General features: G+C 49.6%; 10 protein-coding genes across 14 annotated transcripts; 4 read left to right on the top strand and 6 right to left on the bottom strand.

Moving 5' to 3' along the window:
• Positions 1 to 441: 441 nt before the first annotated feature.
• Positions 442 to 672, bottom strand: FVEG_06119 (hypothetical protein; the record flags this gene model as incomplete). The annotated part of the gene is made up of 1 exon (XM_018894384.1): positions 442 to 672. The coding sequence occupies one exon, from the start codon at positions 670 to 672 to the stop codon at positions 442 to 444; it is 231 nt and encodes a 76-aa protein (XP_018751463.1).
• Positions 673 to 1,403: 731 nt separating this feature from the next.
• FVEG_06121 (hypothetical protein) lies at positions 1,404 to 3,327 on the top strand. Its single transcript, XM_018894388.1, has 2 exons — positions 1,404 to 1,582; positions 1,641 to 3,327. The coding sequence occupies exon 2, from the start codon at positions 1,690 to 1,692 to the stop codon at positions 3,190 to 3,192; it is 1,503 nt and encodes a 500-aa protein (XP_018751464.1). The 5' UTR covers positions 1,404 to 1,582; positions 1,641 to 1,689; the 3' UTR covers positions 3,193 to 3,327.
• Positions 3,135 to 6,173, bottom strand: FVEG_06120 (hypothetical protein). 3 transcript variants are annotated; one of them, XM_018894386.1, is made up of 4 exons: positions 5,957 to 6,173; positions 4,980 to 5,889; positions 4,319 to 4,917; positions 3,135 to 4,263 (listed from the first exon to the last, which is right to left on the bottom strand). In XM_018894386.1, coding segments are annotated over exons 2-4 (1,335 nt in total). In that variant the 5' UTR covers positions 4,982 to 5,889; positions 5,957 to 6,173; the 3' UTR covers positions 3,135 to 3,529. The 3 variants fall into 3 exon arrangements, with proteins under 3 accessions (XP_018751466.1, XP_018751467.1, XP_018751465.1); XM_018894387.1 differs by lacking the exon at positions 5,957 to 6,173 and having other exon boundaries at positions 4,980 to 5,155; positions 5,206 to 5,373; XM_018894385.1 differs by having other exon boundaries at positions 4,980 to 6,173.
• Positions 6,174 to 7,203: 1,030 nt separating this feature from the next.
• Positions 7,204 to 10,453, top strand: FVEG_06122 (hypothetical protein). 2 transcript variants are annotated; one of them, XM_018894390.1, is made up of 5 exons: positions 7,266 to 7,346; positions 7,398 to 8,337; positions 8,425 to 8,835; positions 8,889 to 8,975; positions 9,026 to 10,453. In XM_018894390.1, the coding sequence occupies exons 2-5, from the start codon at positions 8,005 to 8,007 to the stop codon at positions 9,128 to 9,130; spliced, it is 936 nt and encodes a 311-aa protein (XP_018751469.1). In that variant the 5' UTR covers positions 7,266 to 7,346; positions 7,398 to 8,004; the 3' UTR covers positions 9,131 to 10,453. The 2 variants fall into 2 exon arrangements, with proteins under 2 accessions (XP_018751468.1, XP_018751469.1); XM_018894389.1 differs by having other exon boundaries at positions 7,204 to 8,337.
• On the bottom strand, positions 9,301 to 10,244 carry FVEG_06123 (orotate phosphoribosyltransferase). The gene has a single exon (XM_018894391.1). The coding sequence runs from the start codon at positions 10,104 to 10,106 to the stop codon at positions 9,402 to 9,404; it is 705 nt and encodes a 234-aa protein (XP_018751470.1). The 5' UTR covers positions 10,107 to 10,244; the 3' UTR covers positions 9,301 to 9,401.
• A 118-nt stretch (positions 10,454 to 10,571) lies between the features above and the next one.
• FVEG_06124 (nucleolar GTP-binding protein) lies at positions 10,572 to 13,174 on the top strand. Its single transcript, XM_018894392.1, has 3 exons — positions 10,572 to 10,809; positions 10,871 to 12,678; positions 12,737 to 13,174. The coding sequence occupies exons 1-3, from the start codon at positions 10,680 to 10,682 to the stop codon at positions 12,776 to 12,778; spliced, it is 1,980 nt and encodes a 659-aa protein (XP_018751471.1). The 5' UTR covers positions 10,572 to 10,679; the 3' UTR covers positions 12,779 to 13,174.
• Positions 13,062 to 15,535, bottom strand: FVEG_06125 (acetyltransferase). Its single transcript, XM_018894393.1, has 8 exons — positions 15,250 to 15,535; positions 15,100 to 15,124; positions 14,918 to 14,977; positions 14,831 to 14,858; positions 14,417 to 14,762; positions 13,815 to 14,354; positions 13,610 to 13,764; positions 13,062 to 13,561 (listed from the first exon to the last, which is right to left on the bottom strand). Exons 1-8 carry the CDS (start codon positions 15,293 to 15,295, stop codon positions 13,367 to 13,369), a joined length of 1,395 nt encoding a protein of 464 aa, XP_018751472.1. The 5' UTR covers positions 15,296 to 15,535; the 3' UTR covers positions 13,062 to 13,366.
• Positions 15,536 to 16,186: 651 nt separating this feature from the next.
• FVEG_06126 (hypothetical protein) lies at positions 16,187 to 17,160 on the bottom strand (the record flags this gene model as incomplete). Its single annotated transcript, XM_018894394.1, has 2 exons — positions 16,187 to 16,608; positions 16,660 to 17,160. The coding sequence occupies 2 exons, from the start codon at positions 17,158 to 17,160 to the stop codon at positions 16,342 to 16,344; spliced, it is 768 nt and encodes a 255-aa protein (XP_018751473.1). The 3' UTR covers positions 16,187 to 16,341.
• Positions 17,161 to 19,152: 1,992 nt separating this feature from the next.
• On the top strand, positions 19,153 to 23,442 carry FVEG_15812 (hypothetical protein). 2 transcript variants are annotated; one of them, XM_018905028.1, is made up of 2 exons: positions 19,153 to 20,350; positions 20,412 to 23,442. In XM_018905028.1, exon 2 carries the CDS (start codon positions 22,463 to 22,465, stop codon positions 22,817 to 22,819), a length of 357 nt encoding a protein of 118 aa, XP_018751474.1. In that variant the 5' UTR covers positions 19,153 to 20,350; positions 20,412 to 22,462; the 3' UTR covers positions 22,820 to 23,442. The 2 variants fall into 2 exon arrangements, with proteins under 2 accessions (XP_018751474.1, XP_018751475.1); XM_018905029.1 differs by lacking the exon at positions 19,153 to 20,350 and having other exon boundaries at positions 20,506 to 20,644; positions 20,707 to 23,442.
• FVEG_06127 (hypothetical protein) lies at positions 20,438 to 20,773 on the bottom strand (the record flags this gene model as incomplete). Its single annotated transcript, XM_018894395.1, has 1 exon — positions 20,438 to 20,773. One exon carries the CDS (start codon positions 20,771 to 20,773, stop codon positions 20,438 to 20,440), a length of 336 nt encoding a protein of 111 aa, XP_018751476.1.
• Positions 23,443 to 23,450: the final 8 nt, after the last annotated feature.

Below are 23,450 nucleotides of genomic sequence, written 5' to 3' on the forward strand. Positions count from 1 at the left end.
CGTCCTTGTTGCCTATCATGCCGTGATCCCCGGCGCTGGACTTTCGTTTCTTCGGTGTTGAACCCCATGGAGGTCCTCGCCCTAAATCGACTAAAGCTGTCTGCGAGCAGCGATAGAGACATGTCTAAGACTCTTGAGTAGAATTCGGCGTTGAAGAGTGTCTCTATTCCGCTGTTGCAGTCGTTGTACAGGCACCTCTAAAATAACGTCGTGACGACAAAGGTCTCTGGAGGCCTACGGTTAGGTATACCTGTGCCTCATGCTCTGCGTGTTCGTTCCACGAGTACGAACTTTGGATGTGCACCTGGCCTTACGCAAGAGTCCTTAGGGACAATTTGTAGGTGTCATGGTGCCTCAGTTCAGTATTCAGGCAATCGGATCGAGGGATCGCAACACGCTGTTGATCTGTAGTATCATCACGACATCAGCTTTCTTTGATCATTAACTGTGAGCGCTTCTGGCACAGCTTCTTCTAAGCTTGATGTCACGGCATCGCAGCCTTCTATTCATGGGCATGAAACTGTTGTGCCCAGTGAAATCTTCAAAGTGGACAGCGCCACCTTTGATCTTGCGAACCACGACCCCGATGCCTCTTGAGCGTTTCTCGTGTTCAGATGAGGCATTCACAAAGGAGCCCGGGGTTAGCGATTCTCGGTATTCATAGGATTGCATGTCCTTGGGCGTAGTCGTAGGTCGGAACTCATGCACTCAAGGGCTTGTCGAAATGTTCAATGCCGCAGACGCAGGGCGGACCGCAATGCTTCGGTGTCCCTATGTGTGTGTCCTGTGACTAAATAATGCAATGATACCAGCTGCGAGTCAACATCTGCGTATAGCCGCTTCTCGAAGGACACAATATGCAGTTGATGCTATGATTCGTGCGCAACGATAGGCGTAAGGTTGAAAGAGCCAATCCGTTACAAGACTCTGTGGTCTCTTTTCACTATCATACCTGGCTTATCTCAGACCAGAACTAAGGATCCATGGATATTGATGCTTCGTAGGGTATTGGTTGGCCTGGGTGTTGTTGGTCAGCATGAATTACAACCGCACCACTCGAATTATTCCCTTTCACAGTCTTACCAACTTCCAGTAAGTAACTTAGGAGCTTTCAAACCCCCAAACTGTACAAGGACTGCGGATCATGTTGTCTCATTACACAAGCGAGCATTCCATCATTTTGGGTGGAGAACCTTGAGCATCGGGGATACGGACAGTGAATCCCGCTCGGAAGACACCATGCTTACATGAGTAAATGGGACATTTCTCAAGAGATCTATTCGTGAAATTATGTCTTGGTCCTTAGAAAGTCAGAACTTGGTAAAAATTGTTCTGCTACTCCTGTCAGCTAAGGATGCTCAGTTACGAAAATGAAGATTCTGCTATCATCGATAGATGGAGGCGTAATTTAAACAACTATTTCGATACTAGAATAATATCACAGGTAACATACCTAGAGGTTAAAATGGAAGTCGTTGTCCTTCAAGCTTGAATGATACTGCCTTGTTGAGTGATGTTCGTTAGCATCCAAATGTGGCAGGTGCACGGACCATATGCGGATATGAGGTTCCCAGACTTTAAGGTACGTACCTCCAGCAAAAATTCAGATCTACGAAATTTATCAAGCCAAACTTCATCAGCATCAAACTCGTCACCACAACCAAGCATTTAATCACTTCCAATCAAAAAATGTTTGCTGTTCCAGGATGGTCCGTCTCAACGGAAGGCCTAAAGTCTGAGGCCCCCGGCCAGAACAATAATAACAGCGCGCCCGGCAAAAAGTCCAATAAGCGCAAGCGCAACAACAACAACAACAACAACAACGCTACTGAGAATGTCACAGCTTCAACTGTCGCTGATCTATGGGAGTCTGTGATTGAGGGAAAGAAGACTGAGCAGCTCAAGTCTGAAAAGGCTGCCAAGAGGCAGAAGAAGCAGAAGAAGGCCAAGGATGGTGAGGATGAGAAGCTGAAGGAGGGCGATGAGACGAAGGAGGTTAAGGAGGTTGAGGAGGCTAAGGAGGGCGGTGATGATGAGAAGCCCAAGCCTAAGAAGGAGAAGAAGGACAAAAAGCAGAAGCAAAAACAAAAGTCTACCGAGGGCTCAACAGAAACCACCACTTCACCAGCAAAGGCCGTCGTTGCAAAGGCAGCATCTCTACCTCCTGCTCCTCCCAAGCTCACTCCCCTACAAGCTTCTATGAGAGAGAAGCTCATCTCAGCACGATTCCGCCACCTCAATGAGACACTCTACACCCGCCCCTCCGAGGAGGCTTTCAGTCTCTTCGATGAGTCCCCCGAGATGTTCGACGAGTACCATGAAGGTTTCCGTCGCCAGGTCAAGGTCTGGCCTGAGAACCCCGTCGACAGCTTCCTCAAGGATATCCGCACACGCGGCAAGGTCCGCCAACAAGGCAAAGGCAAACCTGGAGCTCCTCCTGCGCCATTGTCCAAGACACCGCTACCTCGTACACAACAAGAGTGTACTATCGCTGATCTTGGCTGTGGTGATGCTCGTCTTGCAGAGGCTCTCCAGTCGGATGGCAAGAAACTCAAGGTCAATGTCAAAAGCTACGATCTCCAGAGCCCAAGTCCTCTAGTCACTAAGGCTGATATCGCCAACCTGCCTCTTGCTGATGGCTCCGTCAACGTCGCTGTCTTTTGTCTTGCTCTGATGGGCACCAACTGGGTTGATTTCATCGAGGAGGCCTACCGTATTCTCCACTGGAAGGGTGAGCTCTGGGTTGCTGAGATCAAGAGCCGCTTTGGTCCCATTCGAAATAAGAACGCCCCTGTAACCCACAGTGTTGGCAACCGCAAGAAGAACGCAACGGCTGGCAAGAAAGGCAAGAAGGGTGCTGATAACGATGCTGAGCATGATGAGGATCTGGCCGTAGAGGTCGACGGTATGGATGATCGTCGCCGTGAGACAGACGTTTCAGCGTTCGTCGAGGTGCTCAGGTCACGCGGTTTTGTTCTTCAGGGCGATCGAGAGGCCATCGATCTGTCCAACAAGATGTTTGTCAAGATGCACTTTATTAAAGGAGCATCGCCCACAAAGGGAAAGCATGTCAAGGAGCAGGAGGCCCCCAAGGGTAAGAGGGGCATTATTCGCAGGATAGATCCCATCGATGAGCAGCCTGAAGTTAACGAGGCTTCTGTCCTGAAGCCTTGCGTCTACAAGATCCGGTAAAGACAACCAGCAAAGAGAGAGGGGGAGGGTTTTCATAGATTAAGTTAGTTCCTGCGACGAACAATACCCGCACCAAAAGCTAATGAGCAATTTGTACTTCATAACTACGTTTGAACCTTATATCTTGAGTACTCCAATGTGTCGTGCCGCATTATAGCGAAATGGTCGTACCTGTTCCTTAACCATCCCATCCCATTTGTAGACATGAAATCTTTCTATCCGCTCACTAAAACACGAGAGTTGGATACTCATCTATCATTATGATCCTCCACTTTATTCATTGTGTTTTTTTTCTTCATCGTTCCCTGTCACCATCCAGCGTGTTGCCTCCATGTCCCTAGAAGAAAATCAACCCAGCAGCAACATCCGGGTCGCCTTCTGCGGCCTGGAGGGCCTGGATGGCTTGCTCCCGAGTGGCACCCATCGAGATAAGGCTCTCGATTGCTTGTGGCGAGATGTTTGCTGTTGTTGGAGCAGTCTGTGCAGCAGGAGGCGCTTGGGGTGCGGAGGGGGCGGGAGCTGCAGCTGCAGCAGGGGATGGTGCAGACTGAGCGGCTTGCGGTCTGGCAGGGATCTGCTGTTGGTGCTGGCCAGGAGGCACAACGGCTCCGGTACGTTGTCCGATTGCTGTGCCATCGGGACCAGGCAAAGTTGGCTCTTGTGCAGCCTCCTCCTCTTCCGCCTTGGGGATCTCAGCCTCTCCCAAAAAGGGAATCATTTCACCTTGGATAATGAGCTTGTCTCTAGCCAGATCAATAGTCGCTTGGTGTCGTTTCAGCATGTCGAGACCGAGCAAAAGGTCAACTGATCGGCCCTCCATGACAGTAAAGCTGCAGGGGAGGAACAGGTTTCCAATTTTGATCTGGGCGGAATGAACACGGCCGATAATTCTTGCTGTTCCGACACCGTGAGCTACACCAGCAAATCGAGTATCGATCAGTCTCATTATGCCACAGGCCTCAGCACAAGAGGGCGACATGATGGTGGCTTGAGCACCGGAGTCAACAAACGCCTTGACTGGGTGACCATTTACCTCTACATCAACGTAGAGCATGTGAACTCTTCCGAAAACTAGGTTCGAATGATGTCAATATTACAGTTCATAGCTGTCATTTGAAGAACGTACCTTCGGGGTTGTGTTCCATGGCGTTTTGCAAGTTCTCCATGACTCGCTCCTGTCGAATCATCTCCTCGATCTTTCGCTGGTTCTCAACGTTGAAAGGGTCATCGTTCAGTCTCTCGATCTCCCGCTGTCGTTCCTGACGCTCTCGTTGCTCTCGATTCTGGCTGTCACGGAAGATTTGTGCAAAACGAGCAGGGTTGTCAACTGCAGCAGCCAGTTCTGGGTGTTGTGACTGGAGCTGTTGTCTCAGGGCAGGCTGGCCAAGAATCTGAAGGCGGATGAGCTCAGGGTCCTGTTCGTTCTGAGCCGGTCTCCTAGGCTGAGGGCGTCGAGGTTGTTCGGGTACACCAGTGCTTCCTCGCATATCCCTGACGTGCACGGCCAGCATCTCTCCATCCACAATCTGCAGCTGCTCCATGGTCTGGGTATCATCCGAAATTAGGCGGCCGTTGTGGTAGATGTGCTGCGAGGTTGGAGGAACAGTCGATTCTGCCTGAATAGACTCGCGAAGGGTAGCGAGTGTCATGTCGGGAAAGATCTCGAGGATGAGCAGGCTATCCTGCTCCCCAGCCTGGGGGTTAAATATGTTAAGGGTGATGCGCCTGTTGTCAGTTAGCATCCAGTAGCCGAAGATGACGTAAATATGGCTGGGCAGTGAACTAACATTGTGGTGTCTGTTGTTGTTCGTCTGATATTTTCCGTGAGTATGTTTGAGATGTTTAAGTTTTGGCCAGAGAGGACGAAAGAAAGTCGTCGAGGGCTCTCGAGAAAGTGGCTGGTCGTGAGAAGAGAGGAGTAGGCGTGGCCACGAGGGTGGCTAAGAAAAGAAAGCCCAGACAACTAGCTACCTAAGCACAAGACTGTAACAGCTCCTGAGGTGAGGTACCCACTAGGGATCTTCAAAAATAGGAGCCCAAAGTGCCTAAGAAAAGCAAGTTGACGTGGTTAGCGATTAGTTGAAGAATATTGAAGTGAAAAAGATTGTGAGTTTAGTGCACGAGGTTGGTTGGTGTAAAAAAACGATCGGAGAAGAAAGAACAGATGAAGATGGAGATAGATGCAGGTGCAGGCTGGTGCAAGCAGTTGCACATAAAGTTCTAAGCAAGCTACTGGCTACAGTACTAACCTAAACGTTGGAGCTATAGGAGGGGCCGTTTCCGCTGCCGCTTAGGTTCCGCCGGAGGGGTAGGTAGTTATGCCGCTTGATCAATAAAGGGCAATACCTACAGTACCTAGACGGCGGCAAGAATTATAGGGATCACTCAGCTTTGCACTGGTTTCATATCTTGTCATAAGAGCAAGGAGTCTTTTTTATAGCTTACCCCAATTGAGGAAGAACACAGGGTAACGGTACAGGCATACAGTTGCTTTGCGGTTCATCGTACCTGTAACAGTACCAGTCATCGACTTACATCATATTGCACCCCTCCATTCTGCCCTACCGTAGCTCGGGCCAAGAGGGCTATCAGCCAACCAAGTTCCATATAATAAGAGCAATCTTGACATGGATATTCAAGTTTCTCTTACGGTTACCTCAAAAACCCCCATCTCAATCCTTCTGGACAGATATTTTCCTGTTTTCGCAGTCAGCGCGGGCTTGCATTGTATCCCTCATGCACCGCTAGGCACAGCTGCACATACGCACGCACGCTCGCTCATAATCAAGGACCACGTAACTGCTGGAAGCCGACGGAAGCCTATGGATGCTGACTATAGTGCAGTTCGGTTCGGACACGAATGCGGAGAAACCAGGCGCCATTGATGATGACGAATGAGTGCTCTTCATGCAGCCAGGCAAAGGGGACAGAGCGCTCTATAGGTCATGGAGTTGTGACAGTGGAAGAGGACGCAATAAAATATAGCACATCTATCGTAAGTGACAAAAAAGACTTAGTTAGGGTTCTTATATATACGGCAGGCCTTGGACTAATCCTTTTTGGCGCCTCGTTCAAGGTCTGCAACTTTCTTGCTCCCTGAGAGTGGCGTATCCTTACAGATGCTACTGTACCTATGTACAGCACCACATCCAGGCTCCTTGTCCTCGCAGATCCAGCATTGGTAACCAGATCGGGCGAAATGCAACGATTTTGTTTCCAAAGAAGGCATCATGCATAATCCCCTTGGTCTACATACATAATCAAACCCCAACCGCTCTTGTGATATTGAAGGCCGAACTGGGGAGAAAACGTGGGATATGCTTTGGCGATTCCGTGGCATACCAGGATAAAGGAACCCGGGATTGCATGCGGCTGCTGCCGTTTCAGGGACCCCCCAACTGCTGATCGTCTTGGTTGCGGCAACAGGGAGGTCATCCCGGGGAGGCACGAATGATCTCCTGCAGGACTGCCACCTGGAGGCACAGAGAGGCACCCTTGGTTTGAGGCATGCTATAGGTAGGCTCGCTGCTCCGGTGTCCCGTTGCCTGAGCCAAGCAAGCTTTTTCACTGTTAGGGCTACTAGTATGGTTTCATCATTGTTATCGTGAGCTGATTGACGTTGAGGTCAAGTTGGGATCTTCGTTTGTCTACTTCACTACTAATCTAGACCTAAGACAGTCACCGTGCAAGCTCTCATACGAGTGCAGTGTTCTCAGCCGCCATGCTCTGTACTCTTGTTACCTGACCGGTTAAAATTCCGAAATAACGCAATGCCAACGCTTATCGTCTTTAATAAGTCTATTGAAAAGGTAGGTTAGCAACAACCTTGTCCACAATTGACTAATTAATTGTTGGATGTTGGTCTTCGTACTCAGACTACCCTAGACACCTGAGATGGCATCTCCTTACCATCACCACATTAATGAGCTCCTTCTTGATGTTTATTGACCTGGCAGCTGCTTGACCCATTTTCATCTGCAATTTGCCGTGACTTCCTACTCTGTTTGTTCTCCTTTGTTGAGGTCACGCGACTTTTGATATGTCATGTGCCAGAACCAAGCTACCACTGGCGATGGAGACGGAACAAGCTCTCCCCGCTCATGAACCCATCGGGACGAGAATGGTAAAGTTGGGGAAAAAGACAGTTTTTGAAGGTCGGTTCAACACCATCTTCACTGTTTGTGACTCCGTTGACAGTTGTACAGCACTCTCACAAGCACTGGAACCAACTGTCACGACGCCCTGAAGCCATTGTCACCTATACCCATCGATTGAAACTGGCCCCATTGCGGCACCGGCCTCACTGCATCATCCGATCGCTCGGCATTCGTGGGTCCACCAGAAGTTGAATGGGCAAACAGGATAACAAAACCTGTCGTCCCATGACGTTTCATTCACTGTCAAACGAGTCTGAATCTCTCTGTGTGATTCAGTAATCAAAAACTCACCCGATTCTGAGCCAAACGAGGTACAAACCTCCCTCAACGCTTCACACCTCAAGACGCCTGTGCCTCATACCAACGCTCAATGTGCACGGGTGAGCTTTAATTCCTCTTGTCGCATCATTTATCATATCATCAAGAGACAACATCAAATTTGCAATATAATCTCAACACAAGCACAATCGACGAAGCAGAAAGATCTTCTGCGACAGCTCTCACTGCTCGAAAAAGGCCCACAAATCTCACCTGCAGCTTTATTCCGACGACCGACGACTTATACTGAGGTAGTACCTCTAGTAACTATCACCGGCTCAAGCTTGACCCTTTTAGGGCTCAATCTTTCAACGTGGCAACCGAAACTCAAACCCTTATGCGAAGCATGGAAAAGAAGAAAAACAATGAATTCGCTTCTGCCGCCAGAGACATGATCTTCTCTGGCGGCGTCTTCGAAAACCTGGAGAACGACGATTCTGACGGCGCCATCGACGACGGAGACGCAGATGAGGACATGGTCAATTCGAAAAGGAACTTCTGTCAAATGAGAATCCAGAAGAGAAACTCAGAAGCTGGCCTTCTGAAGAAGGTCATCCCTTTTCATTGGGCTCCTATGCTCTCGCCCCTGACCGAGAATGATATCGACACATGCGTTACTCTTGAAAATATCGCACTTTCAGAAGCGAGGTATAGATCAACACGTGAAAAGGCAAGTAGTTATACATGGTTATCAATGCGTTGTTTGGAGGGCAACGGGACCACCAGCTCAGGTCAGATTTGTTAACTAGCAAAACAGATCGAATATCGTATTCGGAAATCTGGAGTTTGCTACGGTCTGTTCAATACCGTGAGGCCAAGCGATGTTAAGAAGATCTCGCTCACAACCATGCAACACAGTCGGCCTGTCGAGTCAGGACGATGTGATGGAGCCAAACATGTCATGTTTGCGCACGTCCTTGCTACACTTGGAACCCACCCAGTCGTAACTGATGCCGATATGGCCATGCCCGAGAACTGGAGGGACTCGAAAGCAAGCAAAGGCTCACCTCTAGGCCATCAATCGTCGGGAAGGACAATCTGTCTCCATTCCTTCATCGTGTGCCCAGAGGTCCAGGGAGTTGGCATTGGGAAAACAGTGATGAAGTCATATCTCGAGCTTATGAATGCATCCGGAATGGCTGATCGAGTTGCCATAATTTGCCAACCGGTAAGTAACTGCATCTGGCACCTTGAAAACTGCGCTGTGCTAATATCTTACAGTACGCAATTCAGTTCTACAAGTGCTTCGGTTTCAAAGACCTTGGCCCAAGCACAGAAGCCCTTGCTGATCAAGGCTGGCATGCTATGGTAAGTAATACCTCTATGGCATGAAATGAAAGCTACTGACATATGATTAGGTGCTTGAACTTCGTGGTCCTAAGAGAAAGACCAAGGAGGAACCTACACGGAGGAATAAGGAAGTGGATTCTCCAACCTCCAAGGCGAAGAAATCACCGTCATAGACTTTTACAGGCTTGTTGCTAGCATTTTCTTGGCAGTTGTTCAACAAGTCTCCTCTCAAGAAGCACATGTTCCTTCATCTCACTTCGCATTACCAAGATATCATCAAAGTAGCCGCATCACCGAAAATAATGAGATAGCTGGTCTATAAAAACCGCATTTGCGCGTCCAAGTTTTTTTTTTTTTTTTTTTTTAATTTCCATTCCGTCTATTTGTGACCCTTTGATATCATAAGCTCATCCGTTCACCATTTTCTTTTCTTCCATGCTGCACTCAGTCACTGGCCTTGTACTTGAGACGGTACTCCTCAGTTCGCTTGATGTCATCCTCTGAAGCAAAGCTCTTCATACCAGCAATGATATCATCGAGGGTCAGGATAGCGAAGATGGGAATGCCATACTCCTTTCGCAACTCGCCAATAGCACTGGGACCAGGCTTGGACTCATCGCCATCGGTAGCAGGGAGCTTCTCCATGCGGTCGAGGGCAACGACAATACCGACAACGATACCGCCCTCCTTTCGGATCTTGTCGATGGCCTCACGCTTGGCAGTTCCAGCAGTGATGACATCGTCAACAATGAGGATCTTCTTTCCCTTCAGAGGCGCACCGACAATGTTGCCACCCTCACCGTGATCCTTGGCTTCCTTGCGATCGAAAGAGTAAGAAACACGGTCGAGGTTCTCAGGGGCGATCTCGCCGAGCTTGACAGCGATGGAGGAAGCAAGAGGAATGCCCTTGTAAGCGGGACCAAAGATGATGTCGAAGTCAAGGCCGGTCTCTTGCTGAGCCTCAGAGATGGACTTGGCGAAAGCAGTAGCAATGGCACCGGCGAGACGGGCAGTGTGGAAGAGGCCGGCGTTGAAGAAGTAAGGTGAGATGCGCTTTGATTTGAGCTCGAAGCTGCCAAACTTGAGGATCTCGCCAGCGATGGCAGCCTGCAAGAATTCTTGCTTGTAGGGGGCGAGTTGAGAAGACATGATTAGGTATTTATGTGGTTATATATGAATTGGTACGAGGTCAAGATTGGGAGTGAATGTTTCTAAAGCAAAGTTTGCGATCCCCTCTTGCAGGTCTCTCTCTCAGTGGTGTTGAGCCCGGAGCCGGCCTTGGACCCTTCGATGTATGGCGGCGGGGTTGAGGTGGGGGAGATGTAGATAAAGAAGTACCACAAAAAAAGTCTCGGTTAGCAGAGAGAGAATGGGAGCGATTTAACCAGCACATGATTTTATGTTATATATAATGCAATTATCTTTAATAAACACTCACCTGAGGAATCTACTATATCCTTTCAGGCCATCATCACTACTCTAGAGCTGAGACTGCCGTGTCCATCACACAGAAAGTGACTTCCATTGTCTCTTATCGATAAGAAATCAGACTGACCGCCACGACCCACTAAGAAAAAAATATTCGATCCAACTAAATTTTGCCATCTCTGATACCTCTTCTTCGAGCGACGAGCGACACTTTCTCTCTCCGTCCGTTTCTATATCCTTTTTGATACCCCCCCAAAAACAAATCCAGCTCCAAAAGGTACCAGATCACCCAAGATGAAGACGACCTGGAAGGACATCCCCCCGGTGCCTACTCAGCAGGAGTTTCTGGATATTGTTCTGAGCCGGACCCAGCGCAAGCTGCCAACGCAGATTCGCGCTGGTTTCAAGATCAGCCGTATTCGAGGTTTGTGACTTTTTGTCTCGGTCGCGATAGATAAGATCACTAACATAGACCTCCTCAACAGCCTTCTACACTCGAAAGGTCAAGTTCACACAAGAGACCTTCTCAGAGAAGTTCGGCGCCATCCTCGAGAGTTTCCCTCGTCTGCAGGACATCCACCCTTTCCACAAGGATCTCCTCAACACCCTCTACGATGCCGACCATTTCAGGATCGCCCTCGGTCAGATGTCCACCGCCAAGCATCTGATTGAGACCATCTCCCGTGATTATGTCCGTCTCCTCAAGTACGGCCAGTCTCTGTTCCAGTGCAAGCAGCTCAAGAGGGCCGCTCTCGGTCGCATGGCCACCCTCATTAAGCGACTTAAGGACCCTCTTATGTACCTCGATCAGGTCCGCCAGCATCTCGGACGTCTGCCCTCGATCGACCCCAACACTCGAACACTGCTTATCTGCGGTTACCCCAATGTTGGAAAGTCTAGTTTCCTCAAGAGCGTTACTCGCGCCGATGTCGACGTCCAGCCCTATGCTTTCACCACAAAGAGTCTGTTTGTCGGTCACTTCGACTACAAGTATCTCCGCTTCCAGGCCATCGATACACCCGGTATTTTGGATCACCCTCTAGAGGAGATGAACACCATTGAGATGCAAAGTATCACCGCCATTGCCCATTTGAGATCCGCCATTATGTACTTTATGGATCTTTCAGAGCAGTGTGGATACACAGTTAGCGCCCAGATTGCTCTCTTCAAGAGCATCAAGCCTCTGTTCTCCAACAAGCTTGTCTTCGTCGTTGTCAACAAGATTGATGTCACCCGACCCGAGGACCTCGAACCCGAGCTTCAGGCCGAGCTCCAAAGCATCCTCAAGTCTGGTGAGGTCGAGATGCTCCAATTGTCCTGCAACACTCAGGAGGGTGTTCAGGAGGTCAAGAATGCTGCTTGCGAGCGCTTGATCGCTGAGCGTGTTAACCAGAAGCTCAAGGCTGGTACCAACAACAGCGGAAACATTGGTGGCCGTCTGGCTGATGTTATGTCCCGTATCCACGTTGCTCAGCCCATGGGTGGTCAGACTCTTGAGACTTTCATCCCCGAGGGTGTCAAGGACCGCAAGAAGTACGACAAGGCCGACCCCGAGCGCCGAAGACTCGCTCGTGATGAAGAGGAGGAGAATGGTGGTGCTGGTGTCTTCAACGTCGACATGAAGGCTGACTACATGCTCGCCAACCCCGAGTGGAAGTACGACAAGATTCCCGAGATCTACGATGGCAAGAACGTCTACGACTTTATCGATCCTGATATTGAGGCTAAGCTCCAGGCTCTCGAAGAAGAGGAGGAGAAGCTCGAGGCTGAGGGCTTCTATGAGTCTGATGAGGACATTGAGGATGATGAGGAGGCCGAGGTCATGCGCAAGGCCGAGCTGATCCGCGAGAAGCAGCAGCTCATCCGCAACGAGGCCCGCATGAAGAAGCGTCTCAAGAACCAGGCCATCATCCCCCGCAAGCAGATGAAGAAGCCCCTCTCCGAGTTCGAGGATGCCCTCGACCAGCTCGGTGTCGACACCACCGATATTGCCGAGCGTGCTCGCTCAAGGTCTCGGCCTCGTGGCCGTTCCACATCTCGCATGGGTACCGAGGATCCCGATGCCATGGATGTCGACGGTGGTCGCAGCAGCACCCCCCGCGAGCGTATGCGCTCTATGAGCCGACCTCGAAGCCGTGCTCCTACTGTCAGCCGCCGCGACGATGGTGTCACAGACGAGGCTACTCGATCCAAGGCCGATCGTATCGCCAGGCTCAACCAGAAGCGCATGAACCGCATGGCTCGACAGGGAGAGGGCGATCGACACACGACCGCTTCCATCACCAAGCATTTGGTAAGTTTTGTTCACATCCATATTTATCTCAGAACCGTCGCTAACACATCACTCTCAGGTCGTCGGAAAGCGTGGCATGGGCAAGACAAACCGCAGATAGAGAGCTAACACCAGGTTTCCTTTTCTTCTACCACATTTGGTTGTCTTTCTCTCTTTTCCGGCATATTTTCGCGGGTTCGCGGGCTGTGGGTTTGCCTGGGAGTTTGGGCGCATAGGAAAATGGATTGCGATTCCTTCGCTGCGTACGTGCGTGCTTGACAAAAACAAAAGAATAGCTTGCGTGTCGCGTTGTTGCTTGGGATGAAGAAGCTCTGTCCGAGTTCAGCTAGATACTAGTAGATATCACGGCGCCTCCTTGAGAAGTACGTACTAGAAAAGGGGCTGCCAAACTTTTCTTTCCTTCTCTTTTAACAGATGATGATTTATGAAGCATATAAAAGTTTCAATCAAATTTCATATTATCCACCCAAAATATTATTATTTGTGTATACAGTTCAACAATATTCATTTGGCTTGTCGTGTTAGATGCTATCGAAAGAGGTATAATGAGATTGTGCCCAAGACGCACCATCGGTATCGGCCAATCTTCTGAAAAAGCAAAACAATCCTCCTAACTTGGCGGCTCTGCTACAGTGGTGTGGCCTTGTCACTCTTTTATCCTATTTGCTAGGAAGGTCGCTGGGATTCTTTACTGCTCCTCGGCAACCTGGATACCTTCCCTCAATCCCTCAACCTTGAGCTCCTCACCGGTGGCGCGGCGGTAGATGTCCTTGACGTCGTCGGTGGTAGTCTCGAAGTGGCTGGTGGCATCGTAGCTCTTGGAGATGAAGATGTTGTCCTTGGTACCATCCTCGAGAGGCTCGTAGATGGGAATAGGGGGACCCTAGAGATTGTTAGCGTGTATCTTCGTATTTCAACCCAGGTAACTTACCATGAACTGCTCCTCAATCTTGCCAAGGCGGTCAAGACCAGCCTGGAGCTCGACGTGGTGGTTAGCTGATGTCTCGGCAATAGTCGAGACAATGGCAATCCAGTAGCCCTTGGGGCAGACGTTGTGAGCGGAAGAAACGCAAGCAATGTAGATGTCTAAGCACAAATCAGCAAATATATATGATCATCGGAATCGGAATAATTACCGTTCTTCCGGCCAACTTGAGACTGGGGAATGATGAGCTGGGCAGAGTCGGCATCGTTGGTACCAGCAAGAGGGTGCTTCAGAATGCAAATAGCTCGGAGGACGTGGCCGATAACCTTGGCCTTGTTGGGGAAGTAGGAGGGGTCACCGAGGATCATCTTGGCCTTGGTCTTGAACTTCATCTCCTCAACACCAGTCATGGTCGCCTCGATGCCAACAGCCTTGTCACCATCGTACTGGATCTCGTCGATGTTGGTGTTGAGCATATAAGTACCACCGTAGATGGCAGACAGGCGGGCGAAACCCTGAGGAAGCTCGCCAAGACCGTAGAGAGGGTAGATGTAAGGAGACTTTCCGTATCGGGCAACAGAGTTACCATAAAGGCGGATTCGCTGGATGGCCTCGGGAGCCTGGCCAGGGGTGGTAATGTAGTCGTCGGTGAGGTAGAGAGCCATGGCGTGGCCAATGAAGTCCTTTGTGGTGGTCTCGAGGCCGAACTTGTCATAGACGTCCTTCATGGTGCACTTGTTGATATCCAGGCCTAGACAGAGGATTATTGTCAGCAAATTGTCAATGGTTCTTGCGCATATCCTCAGAACGTACCCTTGTGTGTCGCGGGGTCCTTGGGGTCGAAAGTGCCAACCCACTCAATGAAGGACTTCATGCGTCGCTTCTCGAAGATACCCATGAGAGGAGATCGCAGAGCCTCGGCGGCATCAGAGGGCACCTTGGCGACGGTAGCCTTGTTGGAGGCACCCTGCTGGACGTAGCTGCCAGCGACTTGCTTGAACTCGAGGTACCGTGTGACATCGGTAGAAACGAGAATGTTGGTCAACTCGCCGGAGGACATGAGGAACTTGGGGACAAGGTCGATGTTCCAGTCGTTGAGGCGGCCATATTGCTTCCAGGGATCCTCGCCTTCGCGGAAGTTTCCGTACTTCTTGAAGAGCTGTGGTATGTTATTAGATATCGGTCTGGCAAGATATAGGTCGGGAGTTTTGGGTAAGGGTTGCGTACAGTCTCGAGGTTCACGGAAGCTGCCTCACTGGGAAACAGTTAGCTTTTTGCTTATAGGAAAGTAGTTGCATTCTGAAAGAGACTTACCCGCCATAGTGATCATTGCGGTCGATGTGGAGGACCTTCTTGCCCTTGACACTCAGAACACTATTGAAGCACAATCAGCCATCACCGCCTTTACATGTGCTATACCGCCTTGCAGCTTGCGCAGGTCTGTAGCGCCCTTTGCGACACGACGAAGCGGCCAAAATCGATGCAGTTCGTCTTACCCAGAAAGAATACACTCGGTCAATCCTGGAAACAGTCAGCATCCGCTTAGGAATACAATAAATCGGCAGCATCAAGCCAAAGGCTCTCTCTGATGCGGGGATCCGCCTTGCGGTGGCAGAAACAGGCGAGGAGGGGGAACAAGAACGTACCAGTGCCCAGCACGATGACGTCGTATTCAGGAGCAATCTCATCCATGATGGCTATTCTCTGGTGTTGACGTTCGATGAACCTTTTGGTAGAATGATAGAGAGATAGGGAGTAAGAAAGAGAAAAAGAGGCGGATTAGGATAAAATGGAAGCGAAGCGAGGACGAGACGGATGGGGAGGGTCGAGAAGCTTGAGGGGAGGTGCGGTGCTGTACGGTTGGCGGTTGCTTGCTTAGTGGCGGGGTCAGTCCCATTTACCTTTTAGTTACCTTACTTTACTTTTCTTAGGGGAGGGATCAACTACAACTACCTACAGCCTAGCTTCAGTGTGGGGACCCTTTTTATGGCTGGACAGTCTGAGTGTGAATATGGTGGACGCCTCTAACAGCCAGCGTCTTACCCAGTTCATGCCGTTCTAATCTCACATGTTCTCGCCTACAATATCAAATTACATTAAGATGAACACTTGCAACGAGTTTTGCTGCTGTTAGACATCCCGTCACCCCTAATTCCCCCTTCCATCGTGGTCCGCTTCATTATCAAATTTAGCTTAGCAGCCAGATCAATATAAGAGCCCCAGCCACGACCCCAGTATCATCAATGGTTTATTACTATTAGTATATTGAAGACAGGGTCTCTCGGTCGTATCTCCTTTCTTTGCCCCAACTGTTGACCTCCATATTGTTACATCTACGTTTCTGGCTTCTACTCATCTTGGTGGAGTGACCACCCCTTTCATGAGGTAACAAGACCTTGACTTATACGGCATCCAAGCTCATTACTGGGTTGGGATGCGAAGTCAAAAGAGTTTTAATATGACTACAGCTGTCATATGCTTTAAGATTGTCATTACGGCTTGAGTCCGTAATCTACGATGTTTGCTACAACCAATCTTGAGTCATCATATGTATTCATGTCAACAGCTCTCAGAGCCCTTATGCTCGCATATACATGTGTGTTTCGTCTACTGTATCTTACATATCCTAGATGTACACGACGAATATGTCAACCTGTCCCTAATCGGACATCATAGAGCACCACCACCTCTCCCATCACTCAGATAGTACATGACGTCGTCTCGCTTGTAACGGTTTCTTATTGCTTCTTCAACTCCTTCTCGATCTTGGCCTCCTGTTCTTCTGTGGCAACAGGATCAATCTGCTTGGCCGCCTCTGACTCGGCCTCTGGTTGTGTCCACTCAGCAACATCAACCTCATCTTCATAAGCCGATGGTGTGTAGACTTGACCTTCCGCGCCCTCGAAGTTGATCTCGGGGTCGCTCATGGCGACACCGACGGCGTCTTGCCATGTGTAATATCGCTCCGTCAAGACGTGCTTTATGGCTCGCTGTGTCTTCAGGACCTTTCTTCAATGTCAGCTTCCCGCACATTATATAGCTTCGGAATATCTTACCTCCTCATCTCGAGTATCAATCTCTCGCTCACCGAATCCCATCTTGGATCGAATGAGCTCTTGCCTTGATGTAGATAGCATGTTCCTCTCTCGGCAACACACCCACCACAAAGAGTGTAGATCTTCCCACGACTTCTTTCGCAGCTCCTCGACAGACCATGCACGTCCATGCTCCTCAGTCTCTTTGGGTGTTGCCAATGTCTTTCCTTGTGCTGGGAAGAATCCCCACAAACCATGATCAGGGTCGACCTTGATCCTGGGCTTGAACTGCCGTGGCTTCGGTAGCGGGATGTTTGACATTGACAGAGGCTCGCGAGGTCCTGATCCGTACAGACTACTCACACCTCGCTTGGGGTTATTGTCTTTTGTCTTTCGTTTGCATTGCGGTGCGGTCGTGGAGAAGTAGGCGACTCGAGATGTGGTGGCGGAGACCTTTGATGATGAGGTCTGGATAAGTCGACCGGCCAATGGCCGTATCGTACTGGAAGCTGCCATTGACATTATCGTGCCTATCGTGGGGATAAGACGAGGCTATTCGCTATCCAGCTCGTCCCACGCATTCGCAAAATTTGGGATGCCGTAGCTCGCGGAGCCTCGGGTGTCGGCGTTACGTTGCGCCGACGACGATGATGGTCACGTGCCTGTGCGGACCACACATAACCTCCCCGAGTCTCACCTCAAGCCTCACCGAGCCTTACCAAGAGATGGATCTCAACAGTGGGTTCTCTGGGACAGGCGCTTGCAGCAAGCACGGATGCCAAAGTATGGTACAATGTACATGGTGTTTTGGGGTGGGTGATGCGGGGGAATACTCCAGATGCCCCATCTCATATCCATCTTCTAGAACAAAGCAATTGTTGCCAGTTCCTGACTAGGACCTAGGACGACCACCAAGAGCCACATCAAGGATGCGGGGAGAGATCCATCACAGGAATGGGCAAGGCATGAAGTTGCTAACATCATCTTGGGCTCCACGTTTGGAGATCACCACCGGTATAACATGCGTCATCCATGGTTGTTTTGATACTACTGCGTCACCAAGAGTTTCAGGTTTCAAGGAAGTATAACAGAAAACAAAGTCATAGGAAACACATATGACGTCTCTCAAACCTTCGCGGACACATAATCACCGCACCATCGGGAAATGAACCATAAACCTTGTGAGGTCAAGAGGAGGAACTCACCAAGTGCAGTCAAACCACCCTATACCACAGACTTCACAAAGTCAATCTGCCATGGACAAGCCAGCACCAGCTCTTTGCGTTCGCGATATTACCTTCAGGGTAGATCTGGACCCGGCATAGCCTATGGCACTTGCGCTTGGCTACTGTACGATAGCCCGCAAGCGTCTTGGTTCGGTACTTTACACGTGTGCATGTCTTTCGTGTCCCTTGAGGACACGCACGCATCCGTCCATCATCTCATTTTACGGGATTTTTATTCACGCGTTCGTCAGAATCACAAAGAACCAACGGATTTGTGCTGTCAGAGCGGTTCCGAATAGCAGAACGTACTGTGCTGTACATACCGTACGCAGACAGGAGGGTTGCAGTCAATGTCTCGGCGGCGTGGGGGTTCACACTGCATCCTTCATGATCCTTGACCATCCTTCGTAATTCATAATGCCTGATTCAGGGATTCAGGGTCATGCTGGACAAGCTAGAAGGCCATGCAAGTCAGAAGGGCAGACAACCTTCGGGGGTGGTGAATGCAACCAACCATGCCAACCAAGGCTGCAACTTGTCCTTGTTAGCCGCTCGCCTGTGGAGTGCAAATGGTGATTGACAAGGGAGGATCTGCCGTAATTATCGCGAGACAGCCGCTGTTGTTCATCTTCACTAGGAACGTTTCCCTTTCCGTACGAGTCGGATAAGTGCTGCAATGCCGCGGCATCCTCCGTCCGTGATATGCAACATGCAATTCACAAGATCCCGCACTCTGTCTGTCGTCATATTTTCGTCGCCAGATCAGAACATGAGAGTGAGATGATCCCTGTACTGGGTACAATGAAGCTTCTCAGCGCACCGACGCAGGGCAAGTGCACGATATCCCACAGGTACCGTGCTCAAGTCACATGAGTGTGAGAAGAGTTTCGACATAGCGTAATAGCTCTCGTTCAGAAAAGAGGATAATTAATAGTAAGCCAGGAATGTCTGCCATGCTGTTGCTAGTTCAGTGGTTAGGAACATATGAAAAGCTCAACCAGTCCGTATCACACCTGATTGAGCATTGAGTCGGACGACAAAGATGAACCAACATCAGGTATCATCATTGTAAGGTTGCAGTTTCCCTCGGATTCAAAACAGTAACAGTTACGAGACCATCACAATGCGTGGTTAGTTTGCCTAATCAACACTCACTCCCTTGCCTCCCTCAGCTGTCAGTACAGTAAACGCACAGTACTCGATAATTCCGTCAAATAGCGAATGGTTGGTGATGGCGTCTTGGACTAAAACACACGCTTTGCTAGGAGTAGCCAAGTGTTGGTGGGGGGCCTCGTGGTGAACTGGACACCATGGACAAACTAGCCAGCCACGCCTGTCCGGTAAGGTTCCGCACTATTACCACCTAGTGAACAACGCCGGCGGTGATGGTTGTGGTGGTGGTGGTGGTGATGGTGATGCGAGAAGTGTTGTTGGATGCAGAATGTGAAAGTTTGTGACGTAAATGACTGTTATGTGTGGTTGGGAATCATCTTAACACTCGCTCAGTGTGCTGCTCTAACCCCTTCAATTGGTCTGCTCGTCACGAGAAAAAGGGTTGAGAGCACTTTTGTGAATTCCGCAGTCGCCCAAAACATTATGTGTTTTGATGGCTGATCACTAGATTGGTCTAGGGCAGACCTTGATGTGAGGGATATACATTAAGATGATTTCTTTGCGCTCATCACGATGTCAAGAATTTCGAAGTTCCGAAACTAAATGATTCTGACTCGTACAGGCGTGTACCTACAGTACCGTGTTTTGTATGCACGTCCAACATTGTAGGAATAGTGTAAAACCCTGACCAATCCTGATCAACGGTGATGGGCCGTCTTTGTTGGAAGAGGAAAGTGTTGAGTTGATTGCAGGGAGTCGAATGAGTTATGTAGTTACCAGCACAACAAGGTTTGCGACTTGCCCTCAACTTGATGTGTCGAGATGAAGCCATCACGACGTGCATTGCCTTATATTGTCTAAGGTATCCAGATCGTTGTGGCTTCTTACGGGTCTCCGAGCTCCTCAAGAAGCGGGAAGGGACCCAGTAGAAGAAGCTTGGTGCGTTGAGGCTCAACATCCTCTGTACGGCACCATCAGCGGCAGTTTATGCCTCCACCAGTCCCGCTTCTCCAACGATTGCCGAACATGGCACTGGATTGGTGTGGTGTATTGAAGTTTGAGTGTGAGTGTCGAGCGCCGAGTGTGTGTGTGCGCGAGTCTGAGTGTACGTGAAATGTGCTTGACTGGCTTCAATCATACTCAAGGAGATAATATCGGCGATCCTAAATAGCCATTTATTCTAACTTCCTCCCCCTGTATTCACCAAGCTGCGCGATTGTTTCGAAAGTGAAGCTCAATCATCAGAGATTGTCTCCATTCCTTCTTCAAATGTCCGAAGCATTGGGAATTCGGCCGTGCATGTCAGCGACTAAGGATTTATCGGTTATCCCAATGAAGCAGTTCCGATATCTGAACAAGGATTTTCCATCAAGGTGTGTCTCTTCCGGACTTAAGCTGAGAAGGGCGAGCATTAACTTATCCATTCCCTACCAGATTAAGCCCTCGTTAGCGAGCTTTGCTTAGGCCCGTGATGACATCTTAACATTGTGGCCGACGACACCCGTTTTAACCTGATTAATAACCACGGAAGAAATGCCCAAACCGTTGATGAAATGGTATTGATACCATTTGTCAGCCATCAGCGGCAAAGCCTGCAATGTAGCATTGCCCGGTACAATCTTAACGCTTTTCTCAAGAGGAGGCTGGACTGCCATCAATAGTCTGATGTTAGAGCACAATTCATCCTTGAACACAAAACAAAGTGTTGAGACTCCATTAACAACGTTAGACCAGGAGTCGAGCAGAGTGGAGTACATGATACTGTTCTCGGACAGCAGAGCCCAGAACGGGGGCATGTGTCATATTTCGAGTCGGTGAAGTTTCGGTAAAAAATAAAGTGAGAAAGAAAATAGACGTCATCACCAGTCATGAGAGGGAGGGATAGGAGCCTGGAGTGATAACTGGCCTGCACGAGTTTGATATCGACATCTGACGAGAATTGCGCAATGATTGCCAATGATTTTTGCACTTCAACACCACCATGATTTTATGTATCAATAAGATTGATAACAGGAAAGATGTGTGACCCTTTTGCCAACGATCTGGCAGTTGTGTTTTCCACATCGCCCAGCCTTGACACATGCCTGGCATCCGCACCTATTCATTGCCTAAAGCGCGGCGCCACCGAGGCAAGGGTAGGGTAGCTCTCAACCTCAGGGACATGGGCTTAAGATTCTTCCAAACCTCAATGAGCTAGCGTAACAGCACAGTCGTTCTCTCTTGTTGTTTCCCGGGAATGATGCCTGCTTGTCTCTCGGTGTTCCCGCTCCCTATGGTCTTCTCCAAGGTCCCTTCTTTGTTTCGAATTGGACGGTCATCGTCCGATCACGGAAAGGACTCGGGTTTCTAGGCAGCCAGATTTGGCGGCCGAGTGCCCGACTCCGACAAGTGAGCCAGAAATGCTATGCTACGAAGTCCTCGTGACGGACGATATGCTGTCGCATTGCTGCTGTTCAGCTAACAGTTACAAGATGCGAGGGTTCTTGATAGGCGAGCGTCAGCGGCTCAAAAGATGATGTTTTCTCCAACTATGGAGTCCGACTCCTCACGGGAAGGACTCCACCATAACCTTCTGGAGCCAGAATCGAAGCCTTCGACTTCCCACCCTCGTCCTTCAGCAGATGCAATGGCGGGAAGATGAGGGGTTTCCAAGGGACCCTGCTCCACTGAGATCTGCTTTGGTGGGAACACCCGCTATGCTTGCGGGAGCCATTGAACGGTTGGCGTCGACAACAAGATGAGGGACCCTGGAACAACGTCTCGAGACGATGCTGTGTTAGCATTGGGTGCTGGTCAATGTGATTACTGGCGTGCCTGCATTTCACGGACAGCTGAGTGCGTGACCAAGAAGTTCCTCTGGGCCGATGTCCGGCTTTGATCAAACCCAGGCGACTTTCCGATAGCGTTTCCTTTTTCCACGGACCATTGTCTCCAACGTCCCAGGAGTACCTTGTACTCTCGGCGAATTTTGCTTGCCTTCCTTTCCTTTTGTCCCCACCTTACTTTTCCTATTCTCTTGGCACGCTTCATCAGGACTGCAATAGCCGCCAGGCCATCGAAAGTCGATTCTGTCATGCTCAAAATTTCGATCGAGCAATGCACGAGTCAAGTGGTCGCCGTGGTATGGACATTGCTCGTTCACTCATAAACTGAGCGGATCGAGCACTAAGTTCGCATTCTGAGCAATGCCGTGTCAGCCTTGATTCAAGGCCCTTGAATCAACAGACTGGGGCTCGTTTTCGCTTGACTCGTGGATCCTGCATATCATCTTGGAAAAACGGCTTCTTCGAGTCACGAGCCGAATGTTGACCCATTTAGGCATATGGCTGGCCTCTAACAGTTAGCTGGCCTAGGAAATTGTTGTCAAGTGTGTTTCGTAGTATGAGGCGGTATGTCGGAAAGTAGTATTATTAACTGAACAGAGTTGTTCAGGCTTGTTGCCAAGACCCGACACGGCCAGCGTTATCAAGTTGCACGCGACAGGCATGCCTGTGATGGTCGTATTCTTTGTCACTTGGTTTTATCATGTTCATAACATGACCACGGCAAACCAACCATTGGTTATCGACCGATATGTCATTAAAATGAAAGAAGCAATTCGTCGTCCGGGTAATTGTGAGACAAAAGGAAAATCAGGCACTGAGATCTGGACGTATGTATTCATTAAGCAGCAGTCTGTCTTGTCTCAGCTTTCTAAGGGCGATTTCATCTTGACACTGGTTAGAGCAATATTAGGTAGTCGAGAAAAGCTATTCGTGAACACTAGCTCTGCAGCGTTCGGACTAGCCTCTATACTTGTTCACAAGATCAGGCAAAAAACGCAGGGAAAATCGTTTAAGTGAGAAACGCTGCATGATCTGGTCGAGGAATCCCGGTGCGAACTCGGTGTCCGAGTCGTGTATGAGGTAATGCGGTGAGAGGACTGAATTTGGTGTGAAGCATCGTGACCTTGGGTGTGCAGCGAGGCCGGCTACGACACCGGGAATCGAAAGACCAGTGCCAGGTATCGTGTACAAGGGACACACAAGCGCGTTATGCTTGCCAGGTAGCAAAACAATGCGTACCTGTTACGAAATCACCCAACCTCCAGCATTCCCTGCAGACGCCCCCACCCCTGCGAGTAACTTACCTTTTCAACCTATCAAGTGTACAGTATCGACCGTGCGAATCTTTGAACACAAGCCGTTTGTGAAGTTGTTCGACGCGTTGTGCATCATCCTGGATGTGATTTTTGATAGCAATGTTTCCCTGTCTGTGTTCAGGATCGCAAGATGAGAAGGATCGTTGCAAGTGCCGTCAGAGCCCTGGCCATACAAAACGACGCAAAGACAAAAAACTTGGTGTAAGAAAGATGTCAGTTTAATGTCGCTGATGATGATAATATGGCAACTCAGTGATTGCTACCAGACCTTTTATCATATGAGACGAACTTTTCAATACAGACTCTTAGTACGTAGCTGATTGATTACAGCG

The sequence above is a fragment of the Fusarium verticillioides genome, chromosome 2 (assembly GCF_000149555.1).
Source record: "Fusarium verticillioides 7600 chromosome 2, whole genome shotgun sequence".
Taxonomy (NCBI): Eukaryota; Fungi; Ascomycota; class Sordariomycetes; order Hypocreales; family Nectriaceae; genus Fusarium; species Fusarium verticillioides.

Coding starts and splice junctions, on each gene's coding strand:
- FVEG_15812 (XM_018905028.1), top strand. CDS start 22,463: ATGCCTGTGATGGTCGTATTCTTTGTCACTTGGTTTTATCATGTTCAT.
- FVEG_06125 (XM_018894393.1), bottom strand. CDS start 15,295: ATGGATGAGATTGCTCCTGAATACGACGTCATCGTGCTGGGCACTG. Junction 14,978..15,099: donor ACCGAGTGTATTCTTTCTGG/GTAAGACGAACT, acceptor GTGCTTCAATAG/TGTTCTGAGTGTCAAGGGCA. Junction 14,763..14,830: donor CTTCCGTGAACCTCGAGACT/GTACGCAACCCT, acceptor AACATACCACAG/CTCTTCAAGAAGTACGGAAA.
- FVEG_06120 (XM_018894386.1), bottom strand. Junction 4,264..4,318: donor CATGGAACACAACCCCGAAG/GTACGTTCTTCA, acceptor ATTCGAACCTAG/TTTTCGGAAGAGTTCACATG.
- FVEG_06124 (XM_018894392.1), top strand. CDS start 10,680: ATGAAGACGACCTGGAAGGACATCCCCCCGGTGCCTACTCAGCAGGAG. Junction 10,810..10,870: donor CAAGATCAGCCGTATTCGAG/GTTTGTGACTTT, acceptor CCTCCTCAACAG/CCTTCTACACTCGAAAGGTC. Junction 12,679..12,736: donor CTTCCATCACCAAGCATTTG/GTAAGTTTTGTT, acceptor CATCACTCTCAG/GTCGTCGGAAAGCGTGGCAT.
- FVEG_06121 (XM_018894388.1), top strand. CDS start 1,690: ATGTTTGCTGTTCCAGGATGGTCCGTCTCAACGGAAGGCCTAAAGTCT.
- FVEG_06123 (XM_018894391.1), bottom strand. CDS start 10,106: ATGTCTTCTCAACTCGCCCCCTACAAGCAAGAATTCTTGCAGGCTGCC.
- FVEG_06122 (XM_018894389.1), top strand. CDS start 8,005: ATGCGAAGCATGGAAAAGAAGAAAAACAATGAATTCGCTTCTGCCGCC. Junction 8,338..8,424: donor ATAGATCAACACGTGAAAAG/GCAAGTAGTTAT, acceptor CTAGCAAAACAG/ATCGAATATCGTATTCGGAA. Junction 8,976..9,025: donor ATCAAGGCTGGCATGCTATG/GTAAGTAATACC, acceptor ACATATGATTAG/GTGCTTGAACTTCGTGGTCC.